At 43.2% G+C, this 12994-nt stretch overlaps 1 protein-coding gene across 1 annotated transcript in view; it reads right to left on the bottom strand.

Moving 5' to 3' along the window:
- LOC126095623 (uncharacterized) overlaps positions 1-12994 on the bottom strand; it is a 402540-nt gene that overhangs the window by 22924 nt on the left and 366622 nt on the right. Inside the window, exon 2 of the mRNA XM_049910389.1 lies at positions 2916-3058. Coding sequence (XP_049766346.1) covers positions 2916-3058 — 143 coding nt within the window. The remainder of the gene's footprint in view (positions 1-2915; positions 3059-12994) is intronic.

Raw genomic sequence — 12994 nt, 5'->3', positions numbered from 1 at the left:
TATGTTTCCCAGCCCTTCCTGTTCACCATCTTTTTTTTTTTTTTTCATTTCGTTCGATATAGTTCGTTGCTTTTGGTCTGGGCGGACGTCAGAAGACGTCCGTTCAAGTTGATCGTTGATTGCTTGACTCAGTTTATTTTATTACAGAGAGCAGGCAGCACTCTGACCGAACGCGCTTTTTTTTATCTCATTTTGTTCGTTTTCGTTCGTTGTATTTGCTCGGTGCGGACGTCGCGAGACACCCGTTTTGTTCGTTGTTGCTCGATTAACTCAGTTTTTTTTATTACAGAGGGCAGCTAACCCTCTGACCGAACACGCTGAGCTAACGTGCCAGCTATATTGTGTTTTCCCTAAATTGAACTTAATTATGTACAAAACAACAAAATTCCACAAAAATAATTTTCTTTTTTCAGACAAGTTATACATGTTACTACTACTACTACCACCACCACCACCACCACCACCACCACCACCACCACCACTACTACTACTACTACGGTTATTTTTATTATTGTTAGTTACTGTAGTTGGATAAATATGTTGAAAAGCGTGACTGTCGCACAGCACATGCTGGTAATTTCACACATTCACATGTATCTGAAGTTAGAAATTTGTGAACGTTCAAAAAGTATACTCAAGAGCCGCCACTGTGTTTCAGTAGAAGTTGAGAGAATGTCCCTACCCAATGCACTCATTACTCGTGGAAGCCATTCTTACCAAGTCCGAGTTCGGGTAATATGTGTACATCCGCACAGAAGAGGAAGGTCGTGGCCGGTATTGCTAGAACTATATACTGATATGGAATATGGTGTCTGTTCTTTCGGACATTACTCTTCCATTGTGTTCAGTAGGGACACTACGAATGTAGTGTGTGGACATAGACGGTGAGAATGTGGGGCCGGCCGCGGTGGTCTAGCGGTTCTGGCGCTGCAGTCCGGAACCGCGGGACTGCTACGGTCGCAGGTTCGAATCCTACCTCGGGCATGGGTGTGTGTGATGTCCTTAGGTTAGTTAGGTTTAAGTAGTTCTAAGTTCTAGGGGACTTATGACCTAAGATGTTGAGTCCCATAGTGCTCAGAGCCATTTGAACCATTTTGAACCATTTGAGAATGTGGGTCTCACGGGAGGCGTGCGCGAGATAGTCCCTGCAGTCGCACTAACCTCTGTGCCCTCGGTGGCTTCGGTGGCTCAGATGGATGGAGCGTCTGCCATGTAAGCAGGGGATGCCAGGTGCGAGTCCCGGTCGTGGAACACATTGTCACCTGTCCCCGTTGATATACACTACTGACCATTAAAATTGCTACACCAAGAAGAAATGCAGATGATAAACGGGAATTCATTGGAAAAATATATTGTACTAGAACTGACAAGTGATTACATTTTCACGCAATTTTGGTGCATAGATCCTGAGAAATCAGTACCCAGAACGACCACGTCTGGCCGTAATAACGGCCTTGATACGCCTGGGCATTGAGTCAAACAGAGCTTGGATGGCGTGTAAAGGTACAGCTGCCCATGCAGCTTCAACACGATACCACAGTTCATCAAGATACCATAGTTCATCAAGAGTAGTGTCTGGCGTATTGTGACGAGCCAGTTGCTCGGACACCATTGACCAGACGTTTTCAATTGGTGACAGATCTGGAGAATGTGCTGGCCAGGGCAGCAGTCGAACATTTTCTGTATCCAGTAGGCCCGTACAGGACCTGCAACATGCGGTCGTGCATTATCCTGCTGAAATGTAGGGTTTAGCAGGGATCGAATGAAGGATAGAGCCACGGGTCGTAACATGTGAAATGTAACGTCCACTGTTCAAAGTGCCGTCAATGCGAACAAGAGGTGACCGAGACGTGTAACCAATGGCACCCCATACCATCACGCCGGGTGATACGAATGGCGATGACGAATACACGCTTCCAATGTGCGTTCACCGCAATGTCGCCAAACAAGGATGCGACCACCATGATGCTGTAAACAGAACCTGGATATATCCGAAAAAATGACGTTTTGCACATTCGTCCACCCAGGCTCGTCGTTGAGCACACCATCGCCGGCGCTCCTGCCTGTGATGCAGCGTCAAGGGTAACCGCAGCCATGGCCTCCGAGCTGATAGCCCATGCTGCTGCAAACGTCGTCGAACTGTTCGTGTAGGTGGTTGTTGTTTTGCAAACGTCCCCATCTGTTGACTCAGGGATCGAGACGTGGCTGCACGATCCGTTGCAGCCATACGGATAAGATGCCTGTCATCTCGACTGCTAGTGATACGAGGCCGTTGGGATCCATCACGGCGTTCCGTATTACCTTCCCGTACCCACCGATTCCATATTCTGCTAACAGTCACTGTATCTCGACCAACGCGAGCAGCAATGTCGCGATACGATAAACAGCAATTGCGATATGCTACAATCCGACCTTTATCAAAGTCGGAAACGTGATGGTACGTATTTCTCCTGCTTACACGAGGCATCACAACAACGTTTCACCAGGCAACGCCGGTCAACTGCTGTTTGTGTATGAGAAATCGGTTCGAATCTTTCCTCATGTCAGCACGTTGTAGGTGTCGCCACCGGCGCCAACCTTGTGTGAATGCTCTGAAAAGCTAATCATATGCATATCACAGCATCTTCTTCCTGTCGGTTAAATTTCGCGTCTGTAGTACGTGATCTTCGTGGTGTAGCGTTTTAATGACCAGTAGTGTATATCAACGCCGTTAGCAGCTGAAGATATTAATATATAATTCTAATTTCATTTTATTTTGAGTCCTCTAGCATTTTATTTTGACTCCTCTAGTGACGTGCTACGGCATTGTGGTGCGCAGATTTAGACGTGTACCTGAATAGCAAACACAAAAAATAATTTCGCAACTTTATTTTTTAGAAGTGACAATTAAAGCTTGGAGTATGCCGGGGCAGTACCTGCGTTGGCGGCGCTGTCCCAGGTGCTGCAGACGCGGCCATCGCCCTCCGGCAGCTGCTGGGGGGCGGCCGCCTGCACGCCAGCCGCCGCCGCCTCCGCTGGCCGCGCCGCTCCTCCGCTTACGTCCTCCCCGTCGCTGTCACTGCACACACAAGCCGCCGCGTCACCACCAAGTTGCTCGTACACTTTGTACTGTACCTATTTAGTATAGTCGAGACACATAACCCGTTAACGTTTATGTTACTCCCTACTTTCCGTTAACCCAGGTAAGTCAGTGAGACCCAACTCGCTTTATTTGTTCATGAGACCCAGAATATATCAGATACAGGCTCCCAGGTAGATGCCATTTTCCTTGGCTTCCGGAAGGCGTTCGATACAGTTCCGCAATGTCGCCTGATAAACAAAGTAAGAGGCTACGGAATATCAGACCAGCTGTGTGACTGGATTGAAGAGTTTTTAGCAAACAGAACATAGCATGTTGTTCTCAATGGAGAGACGTCTACAGACGTTAAAGTAACCTCTGGCGTACCACAGGGGAGTGTTATGGGACCATTACTTTTCACAATATATATAAATGACCTAGTAGATAGTGTCGGAAGTTCCATGCGGCTTTTCGCGGATGATGCTGTAGTATACAGAGAAGTTGCAGCATTAGAAAATTGCAGCGAATTGCAGGAAGATCTGCAGCGGATAGGCACTTGGTGCAGGAAATGGCAACTGATCCTTAACAAAGACAAATATAATGTATTGCGAATACATAGAGAGAAGGATCCTATATTGTATGATTATATGATAGCGGAACAAACACTGGTAGCAGTTACTTCTGTAAAATATCTGGGAGTATGCGTACGGAACGATTTGAAGTGGAATGATCATATAAAATTAATTGTTGGTAAGGCGGGTACAAGGTTGAGATTCATTGGGAGAGTCCTTAGAAAATGCAGTCCATTAACAAAGGAAGTGGCTTGCAAAACACACGTTCGACCTATACTTGAGTATTGCTCATCAGTGTCGGATCCGTACAAAGTCGGGTTGACGGAAGAGATATAGAAGATCCAAAGAAGAGTGGCGCGTTTCGTCACAGGGTTATTTGGTGAGCGTGATAGCGTTACGGAGATGTTTACCAAACTCAAGTGACAGACTCTGCAAGAGAGACGCTATGCATCGCGGTGTAGCTTGCTGTCCAGGTTTCGAGAGGGTGCGTTTCTGGATGAGGTATCGAATATATTGCTTCCCCCTACTTATACCTCCCGAGGAGATCACGAATGTAAAATTAGAGAGATTAGAGCGCGCACGGAGACTTTCTGGCAGTCGTTCTTCCCGCGAACCATACCCGACTGGAACAGGAAAGGGAGGCAATGACAGTGACGCGTAAAGTGCCCTCCGCCATACACCGTTGGGCGGCTTACGGAGTATAAATGTAGATGTAGAATTAGACCACTTTTTCTTCAGCCTAAAATTTGTGTGTTTTTCAACATTTTTTTTAACTTTTGGAAGCATGTTCGTATAATGTGTCAGATAAACTAAGGCAATATACAAGTTGTATCAAAAAGAATCACGTCAATATTTCTGAAACTAATAAACAAATGGGATGAACTTAGTTTTTTGATGAGGGGAAACTCAAAGTTTTTTTTTTCATACCTTTTCGTAGGTAGGAGACGAGATACTTGCAGAAGTAAAGCTGTGAGGACCGGGCGTGAGTCGTGCTTCGGTAGCTCAGATGGTAGAGCACCTGCCCGCGAAAGGCAAAGGTCCCGAGTTCGAGTCTCGGTCGGGCACACAGTTTTGATCTGCCAGGAAGTTTCTTTTCGTAGGTGTTCGATATGTCCCCTTGAGATGCATTCTAATTGTTCTCATATTGCAGCGAGCATGTGTTGAGTTACAGCTTCCGCAGCTGCTGTTATGAGATTTCTCAGTTCATTCATTGTTGTTGGTAACGAAGGCACATAAACAGTCTTATGATCCCGTACAAGAAATAACCACATAAAGTGAAGTCCGGTGACCTTGTAGGCCAGTAATGTAAGGTTGATTCATTTTGTCCAGTGCGAGCGATCTATCATTCAGCTGGCGGGAGGGTCAGGCGCCACTCTAGGAGGCTTACAACCACTGCTTGCAGCCGCCTAGAGTGGTGCCTACCCCTCGTCAGCGCCAGCAGACTCCCGTGGAGTAGGCGGTCTGATGACCAGAACAGTGGTCGAAACCGTTCAGCAGTAAATTAAATAAACATCTTCATGGGGTCGTGATTGTTTTACTATATAAAAAGTTTTCCATTCTTCTGTAAATAATTCGTGTTGGCATTCTGCAAGCATGGCTTGGCCAATTATAGCCAATTAATTCACTTGCGCCATCTGTACCGTACGTGACGGAATAGTTCCGTTTGAGTTGGATGCCGTTAACAGCGTTTTATCGTGCATATATGATGACAATACGGCAAAAAGCTTACAGTCGTACTTAAATTGTGTGGAAAAATATCTAAGAAACACGCAGTGAGTACGAAATGGTAGACTTCGATCGTTAGCGAATTTGAGGTCGGCACACTTACCCTGTCGTTAGATGCTAAGTACTTAAATATTTCGAGTTGCACCCATTTCGACGGCAGTTAAGCTACTTTCACGGATTGGAACACTTGGCGCATCAGCTTTTTCAGTGTTTTGTAACTACACGAGCTATTATCAGCGGCAAAATACGCCCAGTGTTATTATTTTGTTCACAAGCAGGTGGTGCAATTAGAAAAAAGATTGCAGAGTTTTATCCCAAACTGTAACGCTGCAATAAGTGTCTCGGTCCACTTCAAAAATAAGTGTTTTTTTTTCCGGTGATACAAAGGACCAAAAGAAAGGCAGAAGTGAGACACTCCGGAACGCATCACCAGCAACTATGCAAGAACTTCTTTGTTGTCATTTCTCCCCTATACAACGATATGGTCAACAATGGAGGAACTAACGAGATCTGACGGTAACAAAGCAAATTGGCAGCGGTCATGTCCGACAAGCTGTTCTATAACCTCTTTCACAGATTCATAGTCCGGTAAACTAGACTCTGTCTGATTACGTGTAAACACAATTCACGCCAACATATTTTTCTGTAACTCGTGGTAAGGTTGGCTACGCCCAAGGTAAGTGCCGAGACACACGAGAAGGCTACGTAAAGGAACTGTGAGTTGTAAATTATGGTACGCAGGTCTATGCTATTTAAGATTCTGCAGTTTATTTGTTGTTTGTTTAGCTTTAAGTCCAAATGAACAGATAGCTATTTAATTAGGGAACAACAGAATTAACACGCAAGCGATTTACATCAGGCTGCAGGTTACGAAAATATACATGTATCTTGATTTCAATACTTCACTCAGTTCACTTTCTTTAAACATTTTCTTTTTTATGTTATCAGTGTGACATTTATGTGTTAACTACTAAGTAATATGACAAAGAGTTTGGAATCAAATGACAGTTCCAGTTGCAAACTTATTTTTTATTAACAAGACCAGTTTCGGCCACCAAGGCATTTTTCCAGTCGTAAGAGTACACAGATTGACTGTGTCCGTGAATCAGCCTCGGCAACAGAATTCAGGCACTGCAACTGGCTAACATTCACAGTACTTATTGTAAGATGCTGCATCCTAGCCTGACTTTGAGAAGTTTCTCTTAAGTGACACGGCCGTAATGGAAAATGACGTGCCTTGAAGCCAACATAGTCGGCTTCGACCACAACCGTTTAGGAGGATTAGAGAACAACCAGCCCATTATCTCCATGTTGTTGGAGAAAGCGCCCTTCCCCCTGGATATGGAAACCTGCTCTCGCTTACTGAACAGTAGACTTGGCCACTGTTTCTATGTTTCGATACAGTGTATCGGTACGTGAAACTGTTTCAGTGTTTCGGAACGGCTGTGGTTCACTGTTTCGAAACAGTGGTGTTTCATTCCGCCCCTGTTTCGGATAACCGCACCAGATTCGATCTCGAGCCAGACACAGAAACTGTATCGTTGTTTCAAAATAAGGCTGTTTCAGTCCACCTGCGCTTGGAATGGACTAATTGTATAGAAACAGTGATGTTTCATTCCGCTCTGTGTCGTACGAGATTCGGGCTCGGCACAGATATTGAAACACAACATAACACTTCATGAAACACTTTCAAGAGTGTCGAATTCTTTTTGACAAGCAATAGAATGAAGCTTAAGATATCCGAAAATAAAGCTTCGTTTCTAGCTGACTGTCCTATTACGAAATGGCGTAACATCTGCTTTATAAACACTAACCAAACAATGAAACAACGCATACTATTCCCATTCAAAATAATAAATATGTGAAAATCATTCGATTAAATTACACTTTTTTTATAACATACGCTTCTCTTTTCATGTACAGTAATCGTATTAAGAAACGCAAGTAAGCCTACAACATTTTGAATAAAAAAAGGCTTAGAGTGACAGTTATTAGACATATACATAAATTTGATCTAGGTATAGTTGCAAGCAATCTGTTTGACGTATCACTGATAGTGTAATGGTGAACGGGAAGGGCTGGGAAGCATGATGACTTTATAGTAAAGGTTCGAAACACCTTGAAAGACAAAAATTTTTTCTGTTATATTTTGTTATTTATTCGAATTATTTGGCGTTATTTGTGAGTTTATAGTCACTGTGCCTATTATCCACAATGATTCCCTTTGTGTGCATGGAAATTAGCAGGATGGGTATATTACCCATACTAACGGAATGTGGGAATCCCAGTAGCATATCCGTTGTTTCTGCAGTTTGCTCCTACCTCCAGTTCCGTTCGTGGTGGTTCTTCTGTCTTCAGCTATGGCTGTCCTCAGCCAATTGAAAAGTATGAAAGTCACACAACACGAAAGCAGCGCATTTGCTGCAGGAAATACGAAACTGCCAAGACGCCCAGGTGATAGTTTCATACTTTCTGCGAAATGATTAGCGCTCTCGCACCTCATTTGTGTTTATATGGACATACTTATACAGTAGACATTCAAGATGATTAAATGTATATGACGGTAGTATCTGTTCCCGAAAGAACAGTTACCGTGGATGACCATGCAGCTTTGCTAGAAATGAAATGATAATTAAATGGACATCCTAGCAGCAAAGAGGCGTTGATGTACTTCATTGGGGACATGTTGAAAATGAGTGCCCCGACCGGGACTCGAACCCGGGATCTCCTGCCATGTAAGCAGGAGATCCCGGGTTCGAGTCCCGGTCGGGGCACTCATTTTCAACATGTCCCCAATAAAGTACATCAACGCCTCTTTGCAGCTAGGGTGTCCATTTAATTATCATTTCATGATTAAATGTGTACGTTAATTAGATTACAAAACACAAACTGTTTCACCGTTTCGAAACAGCGTATCGAAACATTACATTGTACTGTTTCATTTGTTTCGAAACAGTTAAGTGTTTCAGTTTGCCCATCTCTACTGCACAGCCACGGGGAGAGGAAACGGGCACGGCCAGTAAAGCACACAAACTCACAAGAGGGCGCCGTCGTCAGTCTCATCTACGCCTACACCAATACTCTACAAACCGCCTGACTGTGTGGTGGATGGTATTTCTGATACCACTCGTACTAAATCTCCAGAAATGTCTCGGTTTAGCCGGTGAGTCCGTAAATGGTGGAATAAGAGGCGTGTAGAATAACGGCCACACTTTCCCACCCGAGTTTTGCGATAATTAAGCCAGTCCGCTTTTAAACTGACCTAATGAGCCGCCCTGTAGGAATTCTTCCTATCTCTTATGTGCAGATGCTCTCGTAGTTTTATGTCTCCTTGAAGAACCACAGCAGCGCCGTCGGATTCTGAAGGTGCAATATTACTGTCTATGTTTTACCTAATGAAGAGGGAACAAGTTTTTTTGTGCAAATAATTTTTTTTACACGGGATGCCGCTATTGTGCATTTATTTAAGAAACATCGTAAAATGAACTTGTTCACACTGATTATAAGCAAACTATTAACTGCACGAGAGCACGGTCTACCGCGTGACTATATCGGAAACCATCCTACTTTGACGACTGCCGACTATGACGCACAGGCTGGAACTTGAGCGTAACATCGGTATAATTCGTAGAAGATCGTACATCTTCGGTTATGCCAAAGTCAGTCAATCATTATTAATATCATCGCTTCCTGTCATTGTAAAACTACTGAAAAGATAGTATTTATGACCACGGACTCCTAATGTCTAAGTGGCGTAAACAACTTTTGTTAGCAAATATTTAATAATAACATTTACTTGATTCACGCTAGAATAAATGTAGTTTCCCTAAGTATCTCTTTGCTGACGTCAGGAGCGATTTCTGCATCGGCACCCCATCCCACTGTCTCTGAAAGCGCCAGATGGGCAACCGTCTCTGGTAGCCAGCATGGGAACCTAGCGCTCGCTCCGTACTCCCTAAGGTACTGCAGCGCTGATACGTTCACTTCACATATGTGAAATAGCAAAAACTGAAATAGAGTAAAATGCGCTCTTATCTGCAAATAAGGGAAACCTTACATGAACCTCCCTTCCCTGTTCCACTCACGAATGCCGCGTGGGAAGAATAAGTGTCAGTATTTCTCTACGTTAGCTTTAGTTTCTCGATTATTTTTTTTTCGTTGTAATCAAAAATGGCTCTGAGCACTATGGGACTCAACTGCTGTGGTCATAAGTCCCCTAGAACTTAGAACTACTTAAACCTAACTAACCTAAGGACAGCACACAACACCCAGCCATCACGAGGCAGAGAAAATCCCTGACCCCGCCGGGAATCGAACCCGGGAACCCGGGCGTGGGAAGCGAGAACGCTACCGCACGACCACGAGATGCGGGCTCGTAATCAATTTGCAGGACGTATGTGAGAGGAAGTAATATGTGGACCGACTCTTCCAACAATCCCCGCAATTTCAATAATAAATGACTCCGTGATGCACAATGCCTCTCCTGTAGCGTCTGCCACTGCAGTTTGTTGAGCATCTCTGTAACGCTCTCGCGTCGACTAAATGCACTGTTCTCTTGTATTAGTCCCACATGTTAAGCGTCCCAGGTTGATTAGCAATGCTCGAGAATCGGTAGAAGAAGTGTTTCGTAAGCCACTTCTTTAGTAGATGAGTCCATTTCCGTAAGATTATTTCTATGAATCGCTATCAAGCTTCTGCCTTTCCTATTTGTTTTATGGGGACATTCCACTTATGGTCGCTCTGGATGGTTACTCCTAGACATTTAACGGTAGATACTGCTTCCAGCAATTTTTCATCAATGGTGAAGTTGTGCAGTAGTGGATTTATTCTCCTATGTTTGCGCAATGTGATACATTTATTCACGTTCAGGGTCAACTACCAGTTCCTACACCATTCATGAATCCTCTGCAGGTGGACTTTCCTGTAGACAACCCCACCATCTGCGAACAAAAAAAATGGTTCAAATGGCTCTGAGCACTATGGGACTCAACTGCTGAGGTCATTAGTCCCCTAGAACTTAGAACTAGTTAAACCTAACTAACCTAAAGACATCACAAACATCCATGCCCGAGGCAGGATTCGAACCTGCGACCGTAGCGGTCTTGCGGTTCCAGGCTGCAGCGCCTTTAACCGCACGGCCACTTCGGCCGGCGCTGCGAACAATCTTCAACAGTTGCCTGCTCACTCTGCTATATCATTTACATACATTGTAAACAGTAACGGTCCTATGACACTTCCTTGCGGTACTCCAGAAAAAACCTTTACACCTAATGATTCTGTTCCGTTAAGAGCGACGTGCTGAATCCTACCTGCAGTGACATATCGAATCCAGTCACAAATCTGATTCGATACTCGGTAAGCTTGTATTTTTTTCACTACGTGGCAGTGCAGGAAGGTGTCACGTGCCTTCCTGAAATCAAATAACACGTCAAACTGAGCGCCGTCTTCTAGAGGGCTGTAGTTCTTGGGACAAACTGAGAGAGCAGAATTTCGCAAGATCTCTGTTTGCAGAATCCATACTGATTTTTATAGTGGGGGATTTTCCTTCTCCTGAAACGTCATAATATGGAAGCATAAAACATGTTTCGTAATTCTACAACAGATTCACGGCAGCTATATAGGCCAATAATTATGTTCATCTGCCCTACGACCCTTCCTGAAAACGTGAGTGGCCTGCGCTTTTTTCCAGTTGCTAGGTACCCTTCAGTTCTTCAATACCTACTGTAACAGGAGTAGTTATAGGGTAGTTAATGAATGCATCGATACCACTAAAAGTTTAGCAGATTGTATACTATACAACCAACAGTGCGTAATGAACATAAGTTAGAAAGTAAGGTTTTTCTTAATTTTTATCAGCAAATTAAACTGTATGGTGCACTTACGTACCGAATCAGTACCATTAACATTGTTTCAGTTCATTTAACTATAATTAAAAGAATGTTATAATTAGTTAGAAAACCCGATGATATGAATTAACATACTGTCGTAAGTCTCAGCAAAATTTATAATTTCATTCTCGCGATTGCATTATTACATTCCCACAGAAATGTCAGAAGAAATATCTATAATGTAATTAAACCAATAATGAATTAGGAAAATTCGTAAATTTCAACTTACCTAGAAAACAGACTTTTGGAACTTTTATCAGTCATCTGATGTATTTAACGCGACTTGTGCACGTTATATATCATGTCACTAACTAAAAACAACTAGATCAGTTGAAATAAACGTTTTCGTTGACGGTTCTTGAACATTTTGATGTAAACACTATTGATTTTCAGTCATTTTGATACTACGAAATTACCACACAGAACTTTAACCTGAAATTCCGTTTCGGAATTTTATACTGTACCTCAATTAATGTTAGGAATAAAATCCAACGTAAAATTAAGATGTAATAAATGATTTTACGATAGGTATTGTTATTGTAACTTCATAACTAAATTTTCACACAAAAGTCAAAATGACAATATTTAGAAATGTATGCAGAACGAATCATTTATTATCTGTAAAACCGTGCTAACATTTTGTTGTAAATCATTAATTTTCCATTATAAATCAATAAATGTAATTGTTTTTGTTTTTGGCAATAGCCCACAGATCATACGTTGCTAAGAATAGGGTAGATATTGAGCGGTAAAAAGCACTTAAAGTCAGTCGCAGTTTAGGCAATGTAATGACTCAAAGTCTGTAACAGTTACCGAGCGGGGTGGCGCAGTGGTTAGACATTGGACTCGCATTCGGGAGGACGACGGTTCAATCCCGCGTCCGGCCATCCTGATTTAGGTTTTCCGTGATTTCCCTAAATCAATCCAGGCAAATGCCAGGATGGTTCCTCTGAAAGGGCACGGCCGACTTCCTTCCCCATCCTTCCCTAATCTGATGAGACCGATGACCACGCTGTCTAGTCTCCTTCCCCAAACCAACCAACCAACCTGTAACAGTTGTGTGAACATCTTTGTAAATACTTACGGAAAATATATCTAATGTTAAAACGATTAATCTTTGTGTTGGAAAATATGATTTTATCATCCAAGTTTTCATCACGTCCGAAATCCAGACAAATCTGGAATATACATTCCTTAACTGACTTTATTGGTGGAGGAGATTGGACGGTTCAGAGCTAAGTATTCCACTGCAAAAAGTACCTCACTCTCACACTACGATGAGTCTCTCGTAATGAAAAGTATTTTCGCCGAAACTGCAGTTGGAATAACATTAGACTACGATAAACTGCTGCTAGCAAGGGAACATGCTCTTTCGCATAATATCTGTAGAATCTGATAACTTTCCATTACTAAGCGATTGTTTCACTTATAACATTACATATTATTTTCGTCCAGCTGCAACAAAGAACACAATAAATTGGTATGTAAGCAAAAAGGAGGGCCGATTGTGATGCCCCACGGACACATTACACTCTCGGCTTTGAAGAAGACGTCCTTCGCCACGTAGGAAAGTACCCCACGATGATTACTTGGAACACTGCCCTCGCTATGGACTCTTATAGAGCATACATCTCGAAGTTCATTGTCTCCGCTGTGTGGTTACCGTGAAACGGGAGATTTGAAAGTGAACCTATCTTCAAACTCGTTTTACGTCCACAGGATAGGTACATTCCCAGATTGTCTACTAAGCG

This window comes from Schistocerca cancellata, chromosome 8 (genome assembly GCF_023864275.1).
Source record: "Schistocerca cancellata isolate TAMUIC-IGC-003103 chromosome 8, iqSchCanc2.1, whole genome shotgun sequence".
Taxonomy (NCBI): Eukaryota; Metazoa; Arthropoda; class Insecta; order Orthoptera; family Acrididae; genus Schistocerca; species Schistocerca cancellata.
This window is presented reverse-complemented; position numbering and strand designations above follow the sequence as displayed.